General features: G+C 50.2%; 1 protein-coding gene across 4 annotated transcripts in view; it reads left to right on the top strand.

Moving 5' to 3' along the window:
- The window catches only part of DOCK4 (dedicator of cytokinesis 4), a 348503-nt gene that overhangs the window by 121615 nt on the left and 200510 nt on the right, over nt 1–26378 (top strand). For all 4 annotated transcript variants that reach the window (XM_066238295.1, XM_066238296.1, XM_066238297.1 and 1 more), the window contains exons 2-5: nt 14151–14234; nt 16340–16380; nt 19636–19691; nt 24069–24165. In XM_066238295.1, the coding sequence (XP_066094392.1) occupies nt 14151–14234; nt 16340–16380; nt 19636–19691; nt 24069–24165 (278 nt within the window). The remainder of the gene's footprint in view (nt 1–14150; nt 14235–16339; nt 16381–19635; nt 19692–24068; nt 24166–26378) is intronic.

Below are 26378 nucleotides of genomic sequence, written 5' to 3'. Positions count from 1 at the left end.
GGAGGGAGGGAAAGGAAGAAGGAGGGAGGGGAAAGCTGTGAAGAGTTCCAGAGTGGAACTAATCCTAAAGCAAAACCCCTGTGGTGCCTTCCCTTAGACAGGTGAGAGAGTGACGCTCCGACCTCACGGAGACCAGCCAGCAAGAAAAGGCGTTGATTGGTGGCATCAAGGATGTCTTAGTGGGATCAGTAATGGATTGGGGTAAAGACCATCCTTAATTTCTGGCCATCTGTTGACTGAATGATTGTGTTCCCTGCAAATTAATATGTTACCGTCTAACCTCGTTGTCATGGTGTTTGGAGGTGGGGGTATGGGGAGGTAATTGGGTCAGGAGGGTGCAGCCCTCATGAATGGGATTAGTGCCCTTAGAAGAAGAAGCCAGAGAGCTAGGTCAGTTCCTTTCCACCATGTAAGGATGCCACGAGAAGTTGGCCGTCTGCAACTCAGGGAGAGGGTTCTTAACAGAACCTGACCGTAGCAGCACCCCGGTCTCAGACTTCCCATCCCCAGGAGGGTGAGAAGGAAGCTGCTGTTGCTTAGGAACTATTTGGTGTGTGGGATTTTGTTACAGCAGCTTGAGCTGAGCAGGTCCCTCCACCCCCGTCCTTGGGGTCAGTGTCCTCCATGCCTGCTTTGTCGCGGCTGCTGGTGTCCTTGATTCTGCGGCCTCGTCGTTGGAGGGTGACGGTTCTGGTTGTTCGGTGCTCTGCTCGCCACATAACATCTCTGCTCTCTCCTCTCTGCTCCACACTGGTGTCTTGGCACTCCAGGAAGGGGACAGACAGGCACAGGGTCACCACGCTGGACCGGAAGCCACACCGGTGACTTCTGCCTTGCCCTGTGTTCCCTCCCTCTCTGAGTATTCGTCACAGGTTATGGCCCCCACTCACAGTGGGGGGTGGCCGTCCCCCACATTTAACCGAGCTGGAGAAAGTGTATTACCTGGGAAACATGAGGCTCTGCCTCTTTCTGCCGCAGCTGCTGCTCCGGGAGGTCATTGTACCCAGGGCTCCCTTTGTCCCCCTGCAGAGCCTGTTTCTAGTGAGCTCTGTGTAGCCCTCGCCGTTCACATCTCTTAGAGCTCGGAGTCTCAGAAGAACGAAGGGTCTTCTTTCTCACCAGCTTCGGGCCAAACGTGGAGGGAAGTGTCTGTTTGACCTTGCTCAGTGCTTGGCCTCAGGGGAGTGAATCTCCCTCCCTGAATGCTGGGCGCTGGGAGGACCCATTAGAAAACATGGAAGGCTCGCTGCTCAAGGCGTGTTCGCTATAGCCACTGTCGCTGTTAGTGCTTCCTGGTTTTTGTAGCACCATTGTGATTTACAGACACTTGGAAAACGCGAATCCGTCGTGTGGCTGCACGTGGGCAGCGTGAGCACAGCCGCGTGGGTGTCTATGGTTGGCCGTGGCCAGGGGCTGTGTTTGGGCAGGTGGTGTGTCTGGGGTTCCAGCATTCACAATCCAGACAATCTGGGCTCTCTCTCACCCAGCTCTCTTCTCAATCTTGGGGTGTGTTCTCCTTCAGGGGCAGCTGCCTGCGCAGCCTGCACTTCCGCACCTAAATACGGGCGTCTTCTCTCCGCCAAACCGACCTCCCAGTCCTCCGCGTTGCTCGGGAGGGCTCTGAAGCCAGCACTGGGACTCGTAATGTGACGGGCTCCTAGCGATGTTCTTGATGCTGGTGAGGTCCTCCTGCAGGTGAGACTGCGTCGCTCATACCAAGAAAGTGACTTCCTCGAGCCACAGGAAACCGTGAAGGTACATATGCAGCGATGTAGACATTCAGAACGTTTTTTGAAATATTACAGCTATTGGTCATGAATGTTTAGGAAAACCCACGAATCGCGATGCAGTTTCATTTCAGCTGTATTTCTTGAAAGGGGCTTCTCTCTGGGAAGCGTCCTTGAACTCCCAGGGCTCACGTGGGGTCAGACTGGTCTATGGTAGTCTCGCCTTCCGTCCACACAAGCCTTCAGACCACCTGTGAGTGCGGTGACAGCCTCCATTAACACCACTGTCGTTAAGACGAATGGACTTCCACGTGCGTTCAGGAGTGGCTGCTGGCTGACGTTTTAGATGAGCCAAGCCCAGGTGACATGTCTCATCCTGCACACGAGCCTGGGAGCTCAGGGATTAACCCTTGAGTAGCACGAACGTTCATGGACGTCCTCGCTCAAAGGGTTAACGAAAGACGCACTACTCGCAGGGTTAATGACAGTTCTCGTCCCCTGTCAGTTTCAGTTTGCAGAAGGCCCCGCAAGCAAGCACCGTGCACTGGCCCTGTGCTGACAAGTGCATGGTGACAGTTTATGAATTATCTCTCCTCATTTACCTTTCTCCCTTGAGGCTGCTTAGGGTCTTTATTCCTACAAAACGAGTCCCTCTCCAGGACCTGTCGAAGACGTCAGCGGTTCTGTGCTGCCGGCTTGAGGGGTTCACAACGCGCTTCTTCCTCCAGTGGGTGCCGGGAAGGGGTGTGCTGGAGTGTGTGTGTGTGTGTGTGTGGGGGGGGTGCATTCCTCACACCCAACTGTCACTGAACAGCTTATGTGCCCCAGCAGTGGCCGTTTCGTGTTTGAGCGTGCACAGGCACAATAGTTAGGTGTGTTCTGCGTCTCATGGGCCCCATGGATGGAACAGAGAACCAGCAGGCGCCGTTCCGAGCTGGGGCCCCTGGCGGCTCTGGGACAACTTCTTCACGGGCAGCTGGATAGAGACAGAGGCAGGAGTACTCAGAGTGCACCTTGCGTCCTAATCACGTCGGACCGGTCCTGCTGCGTGTCTGACTGGCATGCTAGGTGGTCCGTTGGGCAACACTAGCCCTCCCCCCCCCCCAGCGTTATTCGTTTTAAACAATTAGAAGTCTGGAAACCACCCGTCAGCCCACGAGCCGGACAGTGTGAAATGTGTGCCGTCCACGCAGAGAGACCCGGCCTGGGGGAACCCAGTGAGATGACTGGAGTCTCTCTTGTGCAGGGAACAGCGGCGTGGGCTGGGGCTGGCTGTGGACGGGAGGCGGCTGTCGTTCTTCTCTGCGTCTCCGTGTTACTGGAGCTGGGTCCCTTCGGGAAGCTCTCCTTCTGGGTGCAGACGCCTCGCACAGGGTTTGTTTTTGCTGTCACCTAGCAGGTGCTCAGCCCGAGCCTCAGTCCTCACGGTCCTTGGACCTTGAACACCACACACTCCTGTTCGAGTTTGAGAGAAGTGGACTCCTCCCTTCCATTCTGTCCCGTCTTTCTGGGACTGGCCTTCACGGTCCAGCCGTACTTTCTTGCCTGGGGGTCCCGCGCTGGATGGCTGGTTCTTTCCCTTCCTCTCTTTTACTCATTTAAAACTCGAGTCACCTGTAGTCCTTGTTGTCGAAGCTTCACCCTCCGTCTTCCAGATCAGCTGGGGACCTCTCTCCATGCACTGCCCGGTTCACACCATTCGTCTTGTCCTTGCTGGACTGGACTGGGACATGGTCCTCTCTTCTCTGTCCTTCACTGGACTGTGAGTTGGGAGGAAGCGCCGTGCCTCACCCACCTGGGCTCTCGCCTCTAGGCCTGGTGCTCAGGGGGTGCTTAAGAAAGGATAGTAAACCGGCACCGGGTTTGGCGAAGGAAGTGAGAGTGACATTCGAAACATAAGCAGGGTCCTTTTCTTTCTTCTGCTTTCCGGAGCTGGTGCCTCGACGGCTGCCTGAAGCCTCAGCTCTCCGGGACCATACAGGTTCTGCTAACATTTCCTCTTCTTGCTTGGTCAGGACACCCCACGCCAAGGGAGCCGACTCGGTTTACCACTTGCTTATCGATCCCGTGTGACTCAGTGTCTGTATTGTGAACTGAAATTGGGATCCGTGAAGACACAGTAAGGAGAGCCCGCCAGTGCCCCGAGTTCCTTCCTCCGTGCTTCAGAGTCGGAGACGCCAGAATTCTGCGAGGGCATCGACCTTTCCGCCGTGTTTGTGGGGTTGACTTACCCAATCATCAATTGTGTCCAGCAGTGGCCCCCGAATTATAAAGCACCTGCAAGTGGCAACTGAGTTCATCCAAACTAGCTAATGTCCTTGGCTGTCCAGCAATAAAACGTTATCCTGAGCAACGTCTCTGCTTCTCACTAGAGCCGGAGCTCACCCTAAGCCACCGTTTGTCTTCTTGACTCTTTAATTTGGATGTTGGTTGCATTTCTTTCTTTCTTTCTTTTTTTTTCTCTGTATTTTTCTGAAGTGAGAAGCGGGGAGAGACAGTCAGACAGACTCCCACATGCGCCCGACCAGGATCCACCCGGCATGCCCACCAAGGGGCGATGCTCTGCCCATCTGGGGCATGGCTCTGTTGCAACCAGAGCCATTCTAGCGCCTGAGGCAGAGGCCACAGAGCCATCCTCAGTGCCCGGGCCAACTTTGCTCCAATGGAGCCTTGGCTGCAGGAAGGGAAGAGAGACACAGAGAGGAAGGAGAGGGGGAGGGGTGGAGAAGCAGATGGGCGCTTCTCCTGTGTGCCCTGGCCGGGAATCAAACCCGGGACTCCCGCACACCAGGCTGACGCTCTACCACTGAGCCAACCGGCCAGGGCTGTTTGTTACATTTCTGATAAATGTTCAAGTGCTCTTGACTTTAGATGGCTAGGAAGTCATAGGCAAAGGAACTGGGGTCTGGAGCAGAGGTGGGAAACTTGTTCTATCAATGGCCCAATGCCAATATTTCAGGCTTTCTCTGTCTACAGTTTAGGACTCTACAATCTCTGTTGCAACAAGTTTACTCTGCCGTTGTGGGGGGTGCGAAGCAGACACAGTCTGAGCAGGAGTGAGCGTGGCTGGGGTCCAGTGACCTTTATTTATGGACGCTGGCATCTGAACTTCATGTAATTTGCACATGTAGCAAGTTACTGTTCTTCTTTTGATTTTTGTCTGAGGGTTTACAAATGGTAAAACCATTCTTGTCTCGTAGACCTTACAAAACAAGTAACAGGCTAGATGTGACCGCTGGGCCCTCCTGTGCCGACCCCCGTTCTAGGGACGGTTGTGAAGGTGGTAAGGGGGCTTCTATTAAGCACCTCCAATGTGTGAAATAGTGTTCTCTGTGTTAGAAAAAGCTGTGGGAACTTGGGGGTACGTGGGGGAGACTAATGCTTGTACAGATACCAAGGGGTTTGCCCTGGATATCCAGGGAGTAGCGAGACGGGGCGCTTAGCTGAGCCTAGTGGGTGGGGAGATGGCTCTGTGTGTGTAATGGAGTAGGCAGGGAGGGCTGCCTGGTGGAGGTAATGACATTCTCTTAGTTGAATTTAAAATGCTTTAGAATCAACCCAAGCCATGAAAGGGGCTGAAGTCTGTTCTTACAGTGGGACCCACACGAGCCACGTGGAGTTAAGAAACAGTATCACAAGTGAAAGGAGGTATCTGTCGCTGATACAATGAAAAAATGCTGAGAGAGGAGGCCCCAAAGGAAGGCAGGCATCCGGGCCAGACCAGAGAGGATGAGAACTTTTCCTGAGCAGTTTTTGGGGGTCACTGAAGAGTTTTCTATGGGCGAGCCGGGATCAGCTCAGTGTGGGGATGGTCCCAGTGGGAACCGGAATGGAAGGAGGATCAGGGGGCTGAAGCAGGCAGGAGGCAGCAAGGGGTGGTTGAGAGGGGGGGGTCCTCAAGCTGGTGGGGGGGACCTCCTCCTTGCCTGGTCTGATAACTGGGACAACAAGGCCTAGAAATATCCAGAACAGCTCGAACAATGAGTGCGTCGGCACCATGCACAGCGCAGCTGGAAGCCGGCTCTGGGTTCAGTCCCTGACCTCGTGCGGTGTCGCTGCCCCCGCGGTCACTGGTCACTGCACACACACAGCAGAGAGCTGAACTCGGACCTCCGCGGGGAGAAGGTAGAAACGGCAGCTCTTTCTCCCTCCGTGGGTCCCTAGCGCCCAGCGTGGCGCGGGCGTGTGGGCCGCTCCGAGCGCGGGCTGAGGGGTGGGCTCACACCAGCAGTCGGAAGACATCTGTGCTGTCATCAGCGTCGTTAGAGACTTGAGCGTGGCCCTCGGCCTTTCTGGTGATGAGCGCTTCCTCGGTGACCGGCTGTGTTCTAGAAGTCAAGCTCCTCAACTTGGTAATTTGGTTATTTTCCGAACGTCCTCGGTAGCGTGAAATCAGGAGGAGGGCGTCGCAGGGCTTGGCTAACTTGGTGAAAGGCTTTGTGTCACACTCTCCTAGGTCCACGTTAAGCACGGCTCAGAACGACAGGTCGTGATAGCGGCACTGTCACGCGAGCGCCCCAGAACGGAGAACCGAGTCTCCGCTCCCAGAACCAAGTCTGTGGGTGAGCAGTGGAGGGAAGGAATCGGGTGGGGTTGAGCAGAGGTGTGACGTGCCCGGTCTCAGGTTGTTGAAGCATCGTTCTGGCCACTCTGTGGAGAATCTGTGTTGGAAAGCAGGGTTGTGGACGCAGGGTGAGCAGCTGGAGGTGGTGGCTATAGTCCCGGTTAGGGACGATGGTGGAGTGACCGGCGGGGGCTGTTGGTGGAGGGCAGGTGGCCCTCTGGATGTGCTTGAGGAGGGGAGAGGATGTGCTTTAGGGAGGCTAGGGGACCCTGGGGCTCTGGCCGGGGTGGTTTTGCAAAGCTGGTAGTTGCAAGCTGCAGACTGAGCGAAAGGCATTGGGGATTCACACCGAGAGGCTTCTTTTGTTTCTTGGTTTGGCTTTTACCAACAGAAGGACTTGCCACAGCTGGGCCATTGATCCGGGAGGAAGCTTTTCAACTTGGGGGAGTTCAGGATGGGTCTGTACTAAGTGTCCTGACACAGACTACTTCTAACAGGACCCTGCTGGTCTTTGGGAAGCTGATAGAATGATCTGTTATCACCACCTGTGAATCAGGAACCAGAAGAGGCTCAGTCCTCTGGCAAAGCGGAGAAAATTATCAGCTTGCGGAGGGAAGAGAGCGGGTGACTCTGAACTCCTCTGTTTGGATGGAGTCTTGGTTAGTGGGTCCTTTGTGGTGTGTTTGTCAGAACCGGGGCGGGGGGGGGATGGGCAGGAGATGACCTGGAGCACATCCTGTCACAGGGCACAGGAATGTCTTCCCCTGTGATTGTCGGGGTTTTAAACAGTGTGGCCCCAAGTAGACACTGGAATTTCCGGGCATAGTAGACCTCAGTTCTGTGTCTCTGTCCTGGGTAAACAAACAGAAGCAAACCTTCCTGGTCGCCGAGCTGTTTAGGAAGAACTCACAGAGCAAGGCAGAATTTTTATTTTTTTAAACTGCATTTTTCTAGCAGGCAATCCAGATATGCTGTAGTTCTTAAAACGGCTAAAAATGCAGACATATTTAGTACACAAAAAAGACCTTCAAAGTCAGTGATTGAGAAAGGAAGTTCGAGAGGTAGGCTGAGCTTCCACTAACGTTGCACACCGCGTGAAGAGCTACAGTTAGACGAGACGGCAGGAAGGGGTGTTTTGTTTTGTTTGTGTTTTGATAGTCACTAGTTTGTATTTGTGTATTTGAGTTTTATCGGAAGTCTCTAAATTCAGAATTTTAAAGCATAATACTTTGGACTCTTGATGACAGCCCGTGGTGGTCAGTTCTTTGATCCATTTCTCTTTATTCGGAAATAGTTTAACTTAATCATTTATATTGGTTGCTTTTAAACTTTTAAGAACCCACTACATTTACCTGTCTTTATTACTAGTAGGTAACTAGTAAATTGCAAATGCGTTTTAAGGCCTAACTAACCTATGGCTGTTAGCAGAGGATGTAAAACAAAAAGCTTTTTTTTTTTTTTTTGCATTTTTATGAAGCTGGAAACGGGAAGAGACAGTCAGACAGACTCCCGCATGCGCCCGACCGGGATCCACCCGGCACGCCCACCAGGGGGCGACGCTCTGCCCACGGGGGGGGGGGGGGCGATGCTCTGCCCATCCGGGGCATCGCTATGTTGCGACCAGAGCCACTCTAGCGCCTGAGGCAGAGGCCACAGAGCCATCCCCAGAGCCCGGGCCATCTTTGCTCTAATGGAGCCTTGGCTGCGGGAGGGGAAGAGAGAGACAGAGAGGAAGGAGAGGGGGAGGGGTGGAGAAGCAGATAGGCGCTTCTCCTGTGTGCCCTGGCCGGGAATCGAACCCAGGACTTCTGCATGCCAGGCCGACGCTCTACCACTGAGCCAACCGGCCAGGGCCACAAAATGCCTTTTTAAAAAAAAAAAAAAATCATACTTATTGAAGGAAGAAGAAACAACCCTACCTGCTTATCTGTACATTGGCGTGGAGAGGTAATGTCAGGGATGCTTGGGAACTCCAGCTCCTAAGCTGTCTTGTCGTTGAGTGAAATTATGTTAAATTCCCACACGCCTGTGGAGGAAAACATTCCGCCTCCAATTTAATGTTTGTATGTTGAGGTTCTGTTAGGGAGTTTGAGATTCTCTTCCAAAACTGTCTGTGTTGTTTGGAATTTCTTTCCCCCTCCCCCCCGCAAGGTGATCACCGTGGGGCACGGAGCTTACGCAGGCGGGCGGGCGGCTGACGGGAAGGCCGGGAAGGTCGGAGTCCCTGGCCTTGTGCCTGAGCCCCAGAGGCCTTTGCCTCGTCAGATGTAGATCGGGAACAGACTGAGTCACCTCGCGGAGGATGCTCAGAAAAATAAAAACAAGTGCAAAACGATCATTCCAACCTAAGAGCTGCAGTAGACTGCGTGTTCCTAATTACCGTGTTGTGAAATCAGTGGCTGGTTTGGGGCCCGGAGCTGTTGTCTGGTTTTGAAGATATTTTGCAAAAAAAAAAAAAAAAAAAAAAGTAACCTTATTTGTTTGGCAACTTTCATGGTGAGAGGGTTGGGCACAGTGCTTTTTCATCTCTGTTTTAAAAAGGAGGTACGTTGGTGGGAGGAGGGGAGATAGGGTCTTTACGTTTCATGTAAGCAGTGTAGCCATTTGCCAGTGACAAGGAAGCCAGATGTTCGTTACTGTGGACACCGCCTGGGGCCAGTGGCCAGCTGGAATTTGCAGCCCAGGCTCCGGGAGCTGGTGAAACTGGACATGGGATGAACAGAGGGCAGGGCCCTCGGGGGCACCGGGAGCCCGCAGAGAGCCCTGCGGGGGGTCAGAGTTCCTCTGTAATCGATAGGGCTGATGAGCTGGCAAGGCTTGCCTGGATCCTGGTTCTCAGATTTGGCTGTTGGGTTTTCATGAGCTTGGCCTCAACTTGCCTTTAACATCTCTGAGTTCAGCGAGCCGCACCTGTTCCCTGCATGTCTTCCTACTTTAGAAGTCGTCACTGAGGGGAGCTGTGAAGTGGAGGGTCACAGGGTTCGATGGATTCCTTTGTTCACAGCTGCCATAGTGTAGCAGTGACTGCTCCTGTGTGGCCTTCCAGTCCTCACCCCCTGCTGGGAAGGCTGAAGAATGGCTGGACTGGGCCCCTGCCAGGCCCCAGAGGACATTTGTTTCCCTCCCTCCCGTGGGTCAGGTGACTACCGTGTCTGCCCCGGGGGTTGGGCTGGGTGTGCGGCTGAACTGGAGAGGTGAGCTTCCCGTGACCAGGTTCCCCTGGGGCAGTGGTCGGCAAACTCATTAGACAGCAGAGCCAGATATCAACAGCACGATTGAAATTTCTTTTGAGAGCCCAATGGTTTTTTTGTTTGTTTGTTTGTTTGTTTATTAAATTTAATCTGCATTCCCCTGAAGTGGGAAACGGGGAGAGACAGACAGACTCCCGCATGCGCCCTACCGGGATCCACCCGGCACGCCCACCAGGGGGCGACGCTCTGCCCCTCCGGGGTGTCGCTCCGCCTTGACCAGAGCCACTCCAGCGCCCGGGGCAGAGGCCAAGGAGCCATCCCCAGTGCCCGGGCCATCCCTGCTCCAGTGGAGCCTCGGCTGCGGGAGGGGAAGAGAGAGACAGAGAGGAAGGAGAGGGGGAGGGGTGGAGAAGCAGATGGGCACCTCTCCTATGTGCCCTGGCGGGGAATCTAATCCGGGACCTCTGCCCGCCAGGCCGACACTCTACCACTGAGCCAACCGGCCAGGGCCGAGAGCCCAATGTTTTAAACTTAAACTATATAGGTAGGTACATTCCTTATCGAGGTAGCACCCGCACGTGGTATTTTGTGGAAGAGTCCCACACAAGGGGCCCAAGAGCTGCATGTGGCTCACGAGCCGCAGTTTGCCAACGGGGGTGTCTGGGGAGAAGGGGAGGGCTGGCAGACTGGCAAGATGTATTTATTCCTGGCTATCCCGGTCTGTACTGGGGGCACTGAGCCGTGCAGATAGATCACCAGATGTGGTGGCTGTTGATGGGACTAGGGTCTCCTAGGAGACCAGGATGGGAAGCACGGTGTTTGGAAAGGACTTAGCTTAGTCCCACCGTCTGTCCGTATTTGCCAGTATCCCTCCCCCTCCCCATACCTCATACCTTCTGTACTGTCAGCCCCTTCCATCCGTCATTTCCAGTGCCTGCGAAATTGTCATTTCGGTTGCTCAATTGAGTAAGGAGGCTATTATGCAGTCGCTCGAGAATTCGGTCATTGATTCTCAATTACCAGCTTCTTGAAATATCCGAAGTGTAAATCAGTTGTAAGTTGGAGACTGATGGTAGTTTGCAGTCAGTCTTGTTTTAGTAAGATTTTAATAATCCGTTCTAACACAGTGTATGTACAACAGAATCAATACGCATGAGCTGTCGTGACCCTCAGGAAGGCCGACCGCCTTGGGTAAAGGATGTATTCTTGTATAAGATTATTCAGAAGACGTATCAGTTGGTCCTCTCCAGAGAAATGAAACCGATAGGCTGGAGAGAGATGCGCATACATGATCTGTGATGAGGAAGTAGCTCGTGTGACCACAGGGGCCGGGAAGTCCCTCAAAGGAAACCAGGGTGCCAGGAAGGCGGTGATGTCCCTCCAGAGCTGTCTGTGACCAGACGTGCATACATAAGGCCTTGGGTTCAGGAAGTGCTGTCTGAAGAGGTCACGCGGTGTTTCCACGGTGACCAGACGCGCATACACAGGGCCTTGGGTTCAGGAAGTGCTGTCTGAAGAGGTCACGCGGTGTTTCCACGTTGCGCAAGAATGTTCATTTTGTTCATTTGCCGAAACAAATGAAATGTTCAATTTGATCATTTCAAGGATTCCTCTGCTGGTTGTGGTGCTAAATGTATGCCTTAGTTTTTAAGGATCAAGTTTGGACAGACTTGGCAAAAATCTGTTATCAACTGGTCATTCCGGAAGTCTTCCGACTCACTCCAAAGAGGGAGAATTGTATCTGGATAGAAGAGAAAAAGTTCCGCTTCCACAGTGAAACAGCGAAAACACTCCCGACGGGGTGGCCGGTTGTTCCACCCTCCCCTCAGCAGTGGCACCTCCCTAAGTGGTGCCCCGTTTGCCTGGTGAGGTGACAGAGATGCCGAGAGGCTGTTCTCTTGGCCAGAGTCACACAGCGACGGTGTGGTGGGAGTCGGGTTCAGACGCCCGTCGCCTGGTGTCCACTGTGATGTCGTGGTCCTCTTGCCGTCCGTTCCACTGGAGCCCCTGAGGACAGAACCAGCACTTTGAGGATGGCAGCAACACTGCAGAGATCGGCGCAGGGGAGGGGGTGTAGAGATGGAGGCTGGACAAGGTCAGAGGGCAGGAGGACGTTCAAGAAGTGATAGGCGCCCTGGCCGGTTGGCTCAGTGGTAGAGTGTCTGCCTGGCGTGCGGGAGTCCTGGGTTCGATTCCTGGCCGGGGCACACAGGAGAAGCACCTATCTCAGGGGTCCCCAAACTTTTTACACAGGGGGCCAGTTCACTGTGCCTCAGACTATTGGAGGGTCGGACTATAAAAAAAACTATGAACAAATCCCTATGCACACTGCATATATCTTATATTAAAGTAAAAAAACAAAACGGGAACAAATACAATATTTAAAATAAAGACCGAGTAAATTTAAATCAACAAACTGACCAGTATTTCAATGGGAACTATGCTCCTCTCACTGACTACCAATGAAAGAGGTGCCCCTTCCAGAAGTGCGGCGGGGGCGGATAAATGGCCTCAGGGGGCTGCATGCCGCCCGCGGGCCGTAGTTTGGGGACCCCTGGCCTATCTGCTTCTCCATCCCTCCTCCCCTCCTTCCTCTCTGTCTCTCTCTTCCCCTCCTGCAGCCAAGGCTCCATTGGAGCAAAGTTGGCCCGGGCACTGAAGGATGGCTCTGTGGCCTCTGCCCCAGGCACTAGAATGGCTCTGGTTGCAACAGAGCGATGCCCCAGATGGGCAGAGCATCACCCTCTGGTGGGCGTGCCGGGTGGATCCCGGTCGGGCGCATGCGGGAGTCTGTCTGACTGCCTCCCCCTTTACAACTTCAGAAAATACAAAAAAAAAAAAAAAAATGAGAATGTGGTCGTGTGTGGGGGCTGGTGACCGCTACAGATGGGGTGGCTTTAGGACCCAGCGAAGGCCCGGTTGTGGGGATTGGGACAGGAACACGGGGGACATCCAGGAATGGTGCTCAGGAAGGTGGCAGGGCAGGGGCGGGGAGGGGGTAGGAGGGGGCAACCAGCGATGGGGAGGTGTTCTCGGCAGCCTTGGGAGTTGCAGCCTTGGCCGTGAGCGTAAGAGCTGTGTGTGAGGCCGGGGCCGCGGAGTTCACGCACTGGGATCTCGGGAGCGTCCGAAGGACAGTATTGAGCCAGTGGGGCTGGGAGGGGTTCAGGTCACTCCGTGAGGGTCAAAGGCAGTTGTGGGTGCAAGTCTCTTCGGAAGCCTTGTCGATGAGAATCCGTCTGTCTGTTCAGCTGTCAGCCCCTTGTACGAGGAGGTCTCTTGAGAGGTGCCTGACGTCATCTGTGAATAGACGGGCCCTTGGTTATTCTCCGAGCAAACGTCCAGCAAGTCGCTAGGAGGCCACGTAGCGTTTATGATGACAGTGAGGATGTGGCATCGTGAGTGGGTGCTTGTGGCAGCGGTCCTGACGTGGTTACTGTGGACTTGTTTCCACTCTGTCTCCCGTACCCGGGACTGTGTTTTCTGTCTCGTGTTGTCATTTCTGCCGTTAACCTTGCTTAGCGACCATCGAGGGCTCAGCACTTCTCTTCACAGCCCGTTCCTGGTCGGCCCTGTTCTATTTTTGACAGCTTCTTGTGTTCCTTCAGCCTTCTATAACACGTCACAACAGTAGCAGTCGTTGATCGGACGGATTGGGGTTGTAGCTAAATCCATCTGAAACAGAATTCTAAAGTTTGCTTCCGAAACTGTGGTCTTTGAAAAATCAAGCCCTCCAGACATTTGCTATCATGTTTGCCGTGAACGGCTGGCTGGTCCCGCAGACACAGTATCGAACAGCTGTCTCTCCTCTCCTCCTGTGTCGAGGTCCATTTGTGTTACTTCTCCACGGTCCTCTCCTCTATGAGTCAAGCATTGCTTTCCAGGGAGATCTCTGTGCTCCTTCTCTGTCAGAATCCCTCGGGCTGCCTGGGTGACTGATCCACACTCACTGTCCTCTCTGGTCGCACATCCTGGTCCTGTCCGGCCCTGCAGAATGTCTCAGAAACCAATCGATCGATAACCAGCAGGGAAGGGGGGCTGTGTGGTAACCCTTACCTGTCTCAAATGCAGCGACAGCTCAGGTGTGGGGGCATGGTCACGGTGGCTGTGTTTGTCCTGGGGAGGGGTCCCATCATTCCCAAATAAAGGCACCGTGGATCACTACACAGAAGACGGATATTATGCCATGTACTGGGCTGGGTCCAGGAGACGGCGTCATGAGCAATTAGACACGGTCTCTTCTCTTGTGGAGCTTACAGACTTAGAAACAGTTTCTTTGATCAGCATAGCGGAAAGGTAAACCAGGCTTACTAACGAGTAAGAAATATAGTCCTCATTTCGTATGGAACATGTATTTATTGAATAACGATTGTGGGGTAGGCCCCCGGATGGGGCATGAACACAGCAGTGAACAAGGAGGCCACGGGAATTTAATACATTCCACATCCTTGAAATGAATACTTTTCGACTGAGAAGCTGGCAAAGTATCTAAATTTAAAGACTGACTTTTCAAAACCAAATACAATGGAAGTGTGGCCGTGGAGTCTGGCTGTTACAGTGAATGTCCCGGTCACACTCCTGTTTCCTGCACAGCGATGTCGAACAGGAAGCGTAGAACTGCCCGTGGCTGTGTGACGAGCGTCATCTCTTCTGTGTCATTTCTTACAGTCATCGCCAGTTTCCGAGGCACCGTGCCGTACGGCCTGTCGCTGGAGATCGGAGACACGGTTCAGATCCTGGAGAAGAGTGATGGTAAGTGACCCCCTGGGCTTGTAGGAACAGCCCCCCTGAGCAGTTCATTAGGTTTATAAACTCTGTCCATGCCCCTCTGTCCATCTGGAGATTTTCCGGGAGTCACTGTGAACCATTTCTGACAAGACTTGTTTCCTTTGTTTCCTGCATGGTCGATGTTGGGTGTGTGAGAAAGCCTCGTCTGGTATTTTGATGCTGATGGTATCTTGTTTCCCTAGCAGTAGATGCCAACCTAGAAAACCAGTCGAGGCTACTGTATTTGAGGGGGTCTATGACTCAGTGCCAAACTGAAGACCTTTCTTAGAGTCTCCAGGGATCAGTAGACTCCCCTGGACAGGAGATCCAAAAGTGCCTCACCCAAGGTCAGGTGCCCGGAAAACTTCAGGCGAGGACCCCCGCCCGGGCAAACTCTGGTCTCACTGTGCCACCTTCTCCCCTCAGCCTTCCGAATTTGAACTGAAATTATCCGATGTATGTGGAATGTTAGTACAACATATATTATTAATTTGTATGACAGATAACAGTGAATCAAGATACCTAATATATTCTCAAATGTTTCCATCACTGATCTGCAAGTCCTCTTTAAACTCCAGTCCTCCAAAAGATCCCAAACTGACATGACGTTTCTCTGCTAAGAGAATGAACGCATTTTAAAGTCCCATCAGTGTATCCCCATATATTGATTTTCCTCCTTAACCTGCTGTCTTATTAGGAATTTATAATATGATAATCTTCTATCATCTCAAGGTTCATTACTGATGAAATTGCATTCCCCCAAGCAGAGCTATTACATTTGGTTAGAGCCTGGCACTACATTGTGGTGATACATTTATCCTGGCTACTGTAATTGATGCCTTTAAAAATGTAACATTTCTATGTCCTTGCCAGATGCATTCTGTCTACTTCTACTTTTATATACAGATAAATATAAAATCTGTTTTGAATTCATGCATGAAAATAGGCTTCACAGCTAATAGGAGCTGTTTTGCAATCTAAAAACTTTCCGTGTAATGTAATTGGACAGACCTCTCTGTGACATTTCTGCAATTCTCGAAGTTTGGTTTCGGTTAGAATAATTATTTAAGTAAGGGATGCATTTCTTGGCTGTGTGTTTAAGGGATTAATAAACTCTGAGATATAGAAATTCCTGATTCTCCATTCTGCTTTTTCTTCTGATTTTAAAACTGTTAGGAATGATTTTTGTTTTACAGTATATCCTTTAAAAAGAACTTATGAGAAAAAAAAAAACTTTAAAAAGAACTTATGAGGAACAGAAATATTTAAATACAAAGCTTAAGTATTTCTTTTTGAAAGTTCAATTAGTCAAAAAATTGAATTCAGCAGAACATCTGTTACATGGTAAAATAATACCAATAAACAAAATGATTTCTATACTTGAAACTGCAAGTTGAAAATATTACCTTTATAGGGGCTCTATATTAACCATATAATTTACGTGTGTGTGTGTGTGTGTGTGTGTGTGTATCCGCTATACCTGTTTCATATAAAAAAAGGTACACTCCCCCTTAAGGATGGTGCTGTAGAATTGATTCAGCATTGCTGTTGGAGGTTAAGGAATAGTCTTTCTACAGAATAAAAATGGCAGGGAGCTTGGTTGGGGGGACAGTGTGCTGATGAATGAGAGCCGAGACCTGGCATCACTCTTCTTCTTTTCATCTTTGTTTCTAAGTTTTATTTTTGTATCGGTTTCAGCTGGGCAGCACAGTGGTGAGACAATCCTATACCTTGAATAGGTATTTCCGGTGCCCACCGGGCACCGGGCACAGTTAGTGCAGTGTAGCTGACCCTCTGCCCGGGACTGCCCTCTCTCAGCTCGTGCAGTCAGACTGACTCCACCCCAAGGCAGTGCCCTGAGGGGCGTGCAAAGCCCCACATGCCTCAGCCGAGCACCGTTCTTTGGTGGCAGGGTCTGGGATTCATAGTCGGGTAAAGAGAATTGGGAGATACGGCAAATCCTGGGCGGATGCTTGCATTTCACTGAGACACGGCAAAAGCGAACAGATTGATTTGTAATTGGTTTTTTTCTTTTTCTTTAAAGTATCACAGTGGTTTATTTAACTATGACTCTGATTATTTCTCCACAGGCTGGTTCAGAGGATTTGCCTTAAAAAACCCAAATATCAAGGTAAAAAAAAAAAAATTTATTACTTCTAACCACAATGACGGGATTTAAGTAAAAGAGTTGTTTTACTCTATTTCCATTGTACAATTGAAATTACAGTCAGGGCTCTTCGTTGAAGCGCCTGGCGGCAATACGAATTTTCATACTTTTGGAGATGCCTTTGAACTCGGATTACAGTTAAGATATGCGACTCACGTGATAATCCCGTGTAGCTCTGGCAATTTGTACCGAGAAGACCTTAGTGAGCTCGTTACGTATAAACAAAATCTTTTTGAAGTGTTAGTTTTTGCAGAGGGCGAAATTAAAGTGCAGGCTGGGGACATACGTATTCCAGAAGAAATATCGAATCATGGTATACAGTGTGTCCGCAAGGTCATGGTGCACTTTTGACCGGTCACAGGAAAGCAACAAAAGACGATAGAAATGTGAAATCTGCACCAAGTAAAAGGAAAACTCTCCCAGTTTCATACTATTCAGTGCAGTTTGATGTGGGCTCACGCACAGATTTTTTAGGGCTCCTTAGGTAGCTATCCCGTATAGCCTCTACAGACTCGTCACTGACTGATGGCCTACCAGAACGGGGTTTCTCCACCAAACTGCCGGTTTCCTTCAACTGCTTATCCCACCGAGTCATGTTATTTCTATGTGGTGGCGCTTCGTTATAAACACGCCGATATTCACGTTGCACTTTGGTCACGGATTCCAATTTAGCGAGCCACAGAACACACTGAACTTTCCTCTGTACCATCCACATCTCAACTGGCATGGCTGTGGGCTGCTCCACTGTATACACGGTATTTCATCATCATCTGCACATGCGCACATGCTGCCACATCATCCTACAGAAACTGGGAGGGTTTTCCTTTTATTTGGTGCAGATTTCACATTTCTATCGTCTTCTGTTGCTTTCCTGTGACCGGTCAGAAGTGCACCATGACTTTACGGACACACTGTATTTAGTCTTGAAGTTTTCCGTGGTGTCGTTTGCCAGGTGTCCGAGCGGGGAAACCGTTTTATCTCCGCAGCGTGTTCAGGGGTCCTTTGGGTCTCGGCAGCTGAGGTGTGGGAAAACCAGGTGCAAAGTGCTCACCTCTCTGCCCTTTCCAGACTGAAGCGAAGGCCCATTCTCCTTTAAGTAGTTGCATACTCCCAGGAGTTCCGGTAGGGAGTAATGGGACTTTTGTTTTACCTCGCGTTAGGATAGTTTGTGGGTTTGATCTAAGTCTTACCTGCATCTGTGTTTTTCTTCTTTGTTCTGACCTCCCCAGCTTGCACTCGTACTGCCCCTGTTTCTCTGATATTTTCTTAGATGTCATGTTCCTTTTTCTGTGGTTGCTGTTTTTGAAGTCTGACTTTGTAAGGACTGTAGATAAGACATTGTGTAATTTTCCTTTTGTTTGTGTTGCTCAGCCTTTTAACCTTTTCTTCTTGAACGATATAACTTTACTTATTTTATTTATATTGGGTCATTCTTAAAGGAGAACCTGACGAGCCAAAGAGCATACACGTTTATATATATATTTTAGCTCTTGTTTGAACATCTGCTACTGGCCGGCAAATGTCGCTTCAGTATTTTATTATCCATTTAGAACTTGTGTGAGGAGAAAAAAAAAATCTATTAGACTACTGTTATTTCTGTTATTCTTCTAATCTCAAATTGTGACTTTTTCCTTACTCATTCTCATTACTCTGTTCATCTTAGAGTGAGGCAAATTTAAATTTTGTAGGGAAAAAAAGTATTTTTAAACCTATGTATCTCTTTACCCCTGTTTTGTATACACATAATTCGTTTATTAAACTTGATGTTGTCCTTGAATCCACAGTGGCCATCCATTGTGTATTCAAATGGCATTTGTTTTTCTAAATATTTAATTGAATTTGCCATTTGATTATACGTCAGAAATCATGCAGAGGGTATTTTCATTTAATGGACAATAAAATTGATGGTTATTATTTTTTTTAATGTTCTTCTTTTCAATTTCCCATTTAGAACAAAGGGACAATTTTATCATCCTGGCTTCTCCCTACAATGAAAAGCTTTAAGCCAGCATGGCTTCTCTTGTTTAATTTTTGTCCCGTCGAAATGGCAGCCTGGTGATTAATTGCCGCTCTGTTTTCATCAGCGGTCTTCCATAACACTTAATAGACACGTTCTCTGCAAATTCAACTGGAATTTTCTTTAGTGTATATTTCTAAATACACACATGAGCGTTTTGGAGAGGAAAAAAAAAAAGAACACCCCAAGCCAACAAAAGAACCACCTTTCTGTCATTTATTTTTTTGCAAAACTATGCAATATTTTAAAAAGAATTTCTTGTTCCATATAGCATGCTTTTTTTAAAAAAATATTTTTTATTTTTTATTTATTCATTTTAGAGAGGAGAGGGAGAGAGAGAGAGAGAGAGAGAGAGGAGAAACAGAGAGAGAGAAGGGGGGGAGGAGCTAGAAGCATCAATTCCCATATGTGCCTTGACCAGGCAAGCCCAGGGTTTCGAACCGGCGACCTCAGCATTTCCAGGTCGACGCTTTATCCACTGCGCCACCACAGATCAGGCCTCTTTTTTTTTTTTTAATAAATAAATTTTTATTAATGTTAATGGAGTGACATCAATAAATCAGGGTACATATATTCAAAGAAAACATGTCCAGGTTATCTTGTCATTCAGTTATGTTATAGCATGCTTTCTAATCAGAAGTCCTGAACATTTAAAAAAGTCTCTGTCTTGTAAAAATTATATATATATATATTTTTTTTTTTGAGTTAGATTGAATTATTTGTTTCTATACTGCTCACAAAAATGAGGGGATATTTCAAAATGATTATGAAGTGGTCAAAAAAGAAAAGAAGCACTTGATTTTTTTTTTTTTTATTAAACAAGAACATCAGAAAAACAAACAACAAGTTAAAGAAAGTTGTTTGATTATGCAAATGAGGTGCAAAACCAACTTGTATTTCCTTGGTGAACACGCACTGTGCAGAAGGCTGTGAGAGAGCTGGAGTCTCTGCACGTTCCCCGATCCCCTGATTTTTGGGAGCAGTGTATTTGCTGTGGAGAATCTTAAATTTCCAAACCCATGAAGAGGAGAAGGGAAGGACTCTAAGCAACAGTAGATCCCGCCCCTGGAGTGGGGCAGAGATGTTGTTTTTCCCTGTCCCTGATACCGTGTTTTAGTTTTTTATGTATACGTACGACTCTGTGGAACGCCCCACCCCCCAGCGGTCGGCTCGCACCGTAACTCGCCTGTGTTCTCTTCCAGGGTATCTTTCCTTCCAGCTACGTTCACTTGAAAACGGCCTTCGTGAAGAACAAAGGGTAAGACGCGAGAGGGGTTGGTCGTTGGAGGGTTTTCTCAGAACCGGGGCTCGTTTTGAAATTTGAAAGGCTCAGTCATTGTCACCGGAGAGTGATAGAAGACGATGCCGTTGTCCGTGCTGGCCCGTAAGGGTCGATGGCACTCGGGGCAGCCGGTGGGGAAGACTGAAGAGCCGCGTCCACGGGTCCTGTGGGAGCCGGGACCTTAAGGAAAAGGAGACGGCTCTGGCTGGTGAACCAGCCCCAGGAATCTCTCAGGGTCACCGCTGATTACTAGCGGCTAAGTCTCATTGTCCTTGCCATTGGAGACAGTGCCGTATCCTGTATGACCACTTCACAAAGCCATCCTTGTATACTTCACGGGAATATCACTTACGGGATTTTTTTTTTTCCCAATTGAGTTTATTGATCACCTAGAATTTTTCATCCATTTGAAAAGTTTGTCTAGTCTTCTTTTCAAAAGGACTTGAGGCAGCTGTCAGGATCACAGATCATTCAAACAAAAGATCACAGGATAAAACCGGAGAACTTGCCTATTTAAGTGGTTAATGTGAGCAGATCAGTATAAGTGGGCCGTAGACTGGGACCCAAACATTAGCTGCTAATGTCACAAAGAATTTGCACGGAATCATTGAACAATTTTTGTTTTATGACAACGGAAAGAATACAGGTTCAGCCATAAAAATTAATTTTTCCTCAAATAGAGAAAAATAGCAATTTTTTTTAAAAATTATGAAAGCATATTTTAGAGCGAAGTAAATGGTATCTTCAGACTTGAGGTTTACCGAAAGAATTCCAAGGATGCCGTTCGAATGGATGATTCTTATATCCACTCTCAATAAAGGCAGGGCATCGAATCTCAGTTCAGCAGAATAATTTCTGCACATGACTGAGAGTCTGTGGTATAAATACTTTGATTGTTCCTTATACAGAGGAAACTCAGAGTGTAGGAGATTCTTATGCTATATGTCTTAGCTACTAAAAAGCATTATTATTATCACAGTAGTAATAGCAGCAATCACTGATAGCAGTAGTTGAAAACCATGATAATTCCAGTGCTGATAATCGCCACTGTCTTTCTCTTTGAATAAATGTGTGCCCTTCAGAAATGCGTCCCTGTGCCCCACCAGGAAGTGATCCCAGCAGAGTAATTAGTCCTTGGAGAGAGTTCTCCCACCAGACGAGGTGTGGCACCGTCCAGCCCTCCTCAAGCCCACCCGAGGACAGTCCAGAAAACACGTTAGCCACGGGCTCACCGTTTCCTCTGAGCTCTCTGCCCTAGTGACCTGGGCTGGGCTACGTGAAACACCGGGTCCTGTAGAGCATGTACCTTTGTTTCAGTCCCCCCCCCCCCCAACCCCCTCAGTGTTCCAAAGCAAAGGGCCACCCAACCCCGTCGTCCACTCTGACCAGGGAAGAGAACAGAGAGAGGCCAACAGGATGGTGACGTCACCCAGTGAAAGTCCTGCCTCTCAAAGTCAACTGGGGGGGAGGGCATAGTTTTTATTAAAATAAGTGTCTTATTTTATATATATTTGTCCTGATTTGCAACTGATTCCTATTGGGCTGTCTCCGTTAGCCCCAAGGAACAGTAAGTGTGGGTAAAGGTGACTGCACTAGGTTTCACTTAAGACCTGGTTGGTGGTGGGATCTTCCCCCTGACCCAGGGCAGGATGGGTATTTTACAAGAGAACTTGGGGGTAGAACCAACATTTGTTTTCTTAAAAAATAAATTGTTGGAGTTGAGGCCCTAGATTCCAGGACCGTGAACAGAAAGCAGCACGTTAGCCTGAAAACAGTATGTCCAGGTGGTGGTGTCTCCAGAGGGCCCCTCTCTGAGACTTGGCCGTTCCCCGTCTCGTTTTCAGGGCTCCGCTGCCCGGCGGGCCAGCAGGATGCAGTAGCTGCAAAGTCCATGTCAGAATGACCGCACAGAATACACATCCAGGGGCGGCTCCTTACGACACGTGACTTGAGTGTTGATTCTGGTTTGGGTTATAATTAACAGGAAACAGCTGCCTCCCCTTAAATGGCAATTTTGTGCTGCTTGAAAATTGACGTTTCGGGTGAACAAACCCAAATCAGCTTCCCACAGGCTGAATTGCCCTGACGTTCTCTCCTGGGTCCCCGGGGATTGTAGGCAGGACCGAGGGGGGGGGGGGTCCTTCCATGGAATGACAGTTTGTGAACAGGGAGGCCACTTCTGCGTTGTCTCATTCCTGCCGTGGCCAGGCCACTCTTGAGATGTTACGTAGGTGGTGGCATTTCCCTGGAAGTTTCTTGTTCTCTCCTGGATGCTTTTATCATCTCCATCTCCAAATACTCACCCTTTAAATCAACAACAGCTACTTCGCAAGCAAAGGGAATGCGCTACCATTTGAAAATGCCATGTGCAGACTTGCTGGGAGGTTCTGCACACGTCACCGTTCACGCAGTACGGTTTGTCTCTGGTGAGAAACCCCAGCCTGACCTGCACAGCTGGGTGTAAGTCCCAAGGGAGAGGGGAGTGGCCACGGAACAGCCACAGGGAAGTATTTTAGCTGCGAAACAAGGAGATGAGGGTCTGTGGGCCACGGAAGCAAGGGGAGACTTTGTTTCCCCTGAGCTGGTTGTCAGGAAGACTTCACGAGAGACCGTTCACGCCCCGTGGACACAACATCAGAAAGGATCTTCCCAGCGTGCATTATCCCTGTGCTGAGAAGTCACTTTTGCTGGGTCATCTGCAGCCTGGTTCAATGTCTAATGAGTTGTTACCGTCTACCTATGAGGCATTGTCCTGGACGAAAAACAAACACTCAAGTGAAGAAAACAACCCCCACGAATGTGGTCGGCAGCGTTCTTTTGAGAAGCAGCAGGAACGGTCACTTAACCGTTTTTTTTTCCCTGAAGCTGGAAACGGGGAGAGACAGTCAGACAGACTCCCGCATGCGCCCGACCGGGATCCACCCGGCACACCCACCAGGGGCAACGCTCTGCCCACCAAGGGGAGATGCTCTGCCCCTCCGGGGCGTCGCTCTGCCGCGACCAGAGCCACTCTAGCGCCTGGGGCAGAGGCCAAGGAGCCATCCCCAGCGCCCGGGCCATCTTTGCTCCAATGGAGCCTTGGCTGCGGGAGGGGAAGAGAGAGACAGAGAGGAAGGAGGGGGGAGTGGAGAAGCAAATGGGCGCTTCTCCTATGTGCCCTGGCCGGGAATCGAACCCGGGTCCCCCGCACGCCAGGCCGACGCTCTACCGCCGAGCCAACCGGCCAGGGCCCACTTAACCGTTTTAACCTGCAGAAAAACAAAGAATTTGAAAGAAGGAACTTGAGATGAAGAAGAAGGCTAATGTATGTACAGAGAACAAGTGGAGTCTTCTCTTTCTTTGCCTCTGTCTCCTTCTGTGTCCGCTCAGCAGCAGGACCACCACAGGTGCCTTACGAGATGTTGGGCGGGCATAGTTTCCAAGTCCAGTTTCCGATTTACAGAGAAGGAGTAGGAAGCCTATACTTCCCTAATCATAGAAAGGGACGTTTTACAACGGATATTCAAATATCTGTCGTGGCTTAGCCAGGGGTCCCCAAACTTTTTACACAGGGGGCCAGTTCACTGTCCCTCAGACCGTTGGAGGGCCGCCACATACAGTGCTCCTCTCACTGACCACCAGTGAAAGAGGTGCCCCTTCCGGAAGTGCGGCGGGGGCCGGATAAGTGACCTCAGGGGGCTGCCTGTGGCCGGCGGGCCATAGTTTGGGGACGCCTAGTAAGCCCTTCATAAGTTTTACAATTCCAGATAGCATCACTAGTAGTTAAAAACTAGTCCTTTTTTTCACATTCCCGTTTACAATGAACATGAAGTGGTAAGGAGATCAGGTGGGTGTTTTGGTCAGTACCTGGTGTCTAGTGATCGATACTGCTGGTTAGTTCGGATGTTTGCAGCCCCCGCAGACCCTGATCATTGAACCACGCCCGCCGCTTCCCGAGAGCCCCGTGGCTGTGGGGACTTGGGGAGCAAAGCCGTGGCCCGGCGTCTATAAGCCTGGGCGCCTCGTGCTGCAGAGGAGGGCTTTGCAAGCCTGGCGAGGGTCAGTGAGCGGTGGTGGTGTGGTCCAGCCGTGGCCGGAGCAGAACTTTTCTGATCGGACTGCTTCCTCGCCACGCTCCTCACACTCGGTCCTGATGGCGTGGCTGGCTGCTGGGGGGTCGTACCGCCGTAACCCCCCCACCCCCAGCATGCCTCCTCACACCAGTGCAGGGTCAGGCCCCAGACCCCGTCTCTGCAGCACCCAGACCAGCGGGGCGGCTCCCTTTCCCCGTGTGCCTCCCAGAGTGGTCCACAGACAGTGGTTGTCCACGATGATCTCTGCATGTCTCCTTGTCTTCCTCTCTTCACTTCACAGGCAGTTTGAGATGGTGATTCCCACCGAGGACTCCGTTATCACAGAGATGACGTCGACGTTGAGAGACTGGGGAGCCATGTGGAAGCAGCTCTACGTGGTAGGTCACTCTCCGGGGGCGACACTTTGGGGAGAGAGAACTGTTTTAAGAACCAGCTGAACCAGGGTCAGCACGGACTCGTATTTGAGAATCGGCTACAAGGCCTGAGGACTTCTCCAGGAATCAAGGATACGGAGCTTAAGAACACAGTCCCCTGTGCACAGGGCATGGGCCTTCTCACTGCTCTAGGGACCTGAAACCAAATAGGATGTTTTATGTGGAGCTAGGGTCTCGATCTTTCTGAACATGTTTAATTTCAACATAACTTTTGTGTCGTTGGGACTTGATTGTGTTTTAATTCTCTAGACGTGATTCGGGTGTCCCGAAGCTGATAGACTCCTTAGTCGGAAGCAGTGAGAATTTTCTAACTCTTCCTAAAATGGGAATGTTCCTTGAATAAAAAAGGGGAAAGGGTCTGTCTATATGTGCTCATCCACTTATTATAATAACTACATTTAATGAGGGCTGACGGGGCTGCAGACCCTGTGTCTGTGTGGGGGGGTCCTCTATGCAATGCCTTATGCATTCCTCACAACTGCTCGAGAAAACAGTGTGGTTATCCCCAGCGCACAAGCGGGGAACGGGAGGCAGAGAGCGGGGAGTTGGCAAATGGTGGAACCGGACTCTGGAGGGGACGGGGCCTCACGGGGAACCACTGTCTATGCAGAGATTTGGAAGTGGTCAAGTTTGGGGGGAAGATGAAAACTTCTTTCTTTTCTTTTTTTCTTTCTTTCCTTCCTTCCTTCCTTGCTCCCTCCCTCCCTCCCTCCCTCCCTCCCTCCCTTCCTCCCTTCCTCCTTCCCTCCCTCTCTCCCTCCCTTCCCCCCTTCCTTCCTTTCTTCCCTTCCTTTCCTTCCTCCCTCCCTTTCTCCCCTCCCCTCCTCTTCCTTCCTTCCTTCCTTCCTTCCTTCCTTCCTTCCTTCCTTCCTTCCTTCCCCCTTTCCTTTCCTTTCCTTTCCTTCCTCCCTCCCTTTCTCCCCTCCCCTCCCCTCCCCTCCCCTCCCCTCCCCTCCCCTCCCCTCCCCTCCCCTCCCCTCCCCTCCCCTCCCCTCCCCTCCCCTCTCCCTTCCTTCCTTCCTTCCTTCCTTCCTTCCTCCTTTCTTTTCCTTTCCTTTCCTTTCCTTTCCTTTCCTTTCCTTTCCTTTCCTTTCCTTTCCTTTCCTTCCTTCTTTCTTTCTTTCATCATTTCCCCTCAAAGAAATGCATAAATAACTTACTCCTTTGTGGAGATGTGCCCAGAACACATCCTGAGGTGTTCTTATCCTGACAAAACGATCTGGGAAGCCTGCCTAGGAGTCCGTCCATATTCCTGAGGGACATGAGCACAGAATGACAGTTTTTATCGCTCGTTCCATCTGAAATACAGTCGGATCATTCACAGAGGCAAGAAAGTCTTAAAAAGTCCCCGAGAAAAACCCATTTGACTTTGGACTAAGCTGGCCGGGCCCTGGTGGCATGAGCTCAGTCGTAAAATCCGCAAGGGGGTCTGAGATCAGACTATGGTGTCTCCACTCTGCCGGACCCCAGTGAAGAGAAACTCGGGGTAACTCACCCCGAGGGCTCCGTGCCGGGGGCTTTAGAAAAAATGCCAGCATCCTTCTGAGATATATATATATATATCTGAGATATATATATTCTGAGATATTTATATACATATATCTATATATATGTATATAAAATGCTGTTGGAAAGAATGTACAATCCAACAATGGCTTTAGAAAGCGTTGTGGATGACAGCAGTGTGGAAAAGGAAACTGTCTGACACGGTCAGATTCCTGCCTCCTCAGTACGCAGCGTGAGATGATAAAATAACGCCCATGAGAGTGTCAGGCATTCGCTGACCTGGAGAGCCGACGCTTTCCCTGGCACTGTCCCTTTTTCTGTGGGGAGCAGAGTTGGATGTCCCCTTCACTCTGCCTCGTCTAGCTGTTTTTACCTCCCTTTCGAGGTTTCAGCGTCTCTCTCGGGGACACGCTAGGTTGGCTTGGAAAGTCCGGGTGCTGTGAGCTCTGGGAGTAATCACTTCACCGCCCAGGAATGCTGAGCCATGGAAACAGAATCATTTTAAAGTTCCCCGGGACCCCGGGAATGGTAGTCAGTTATAGTAGAACAAATGAAAAGCCAACCCTGGACAGACAAGATCTTTAACCTGGAGCCTCAGGGCTGACTTGGCTCAGTCAAACCTCTTGGGTGCCTGTTTTGTGGCGAGCCAC

Source organism: Saccopteryx bilineata, chromosome 7, assembly GCF_036850765.1.
Source record: "Saccopteryx bilineata isolate mSacBil1 chromosome 7, mSacBil1_pri_phased_curated, whole genome shotgun sequence".
Classification (NCBI taxonomy): Eukaryota; Metazoa; Chordata; class Mammalia; order Chiroptera; family Emballonuridae; genus Saccopteryx; species Saccopteryx bilineata.
Note: the sequence above shows the minus strand (reverse complement) of the source record. Positions and strands in the feature narration are given on the sequence as shown.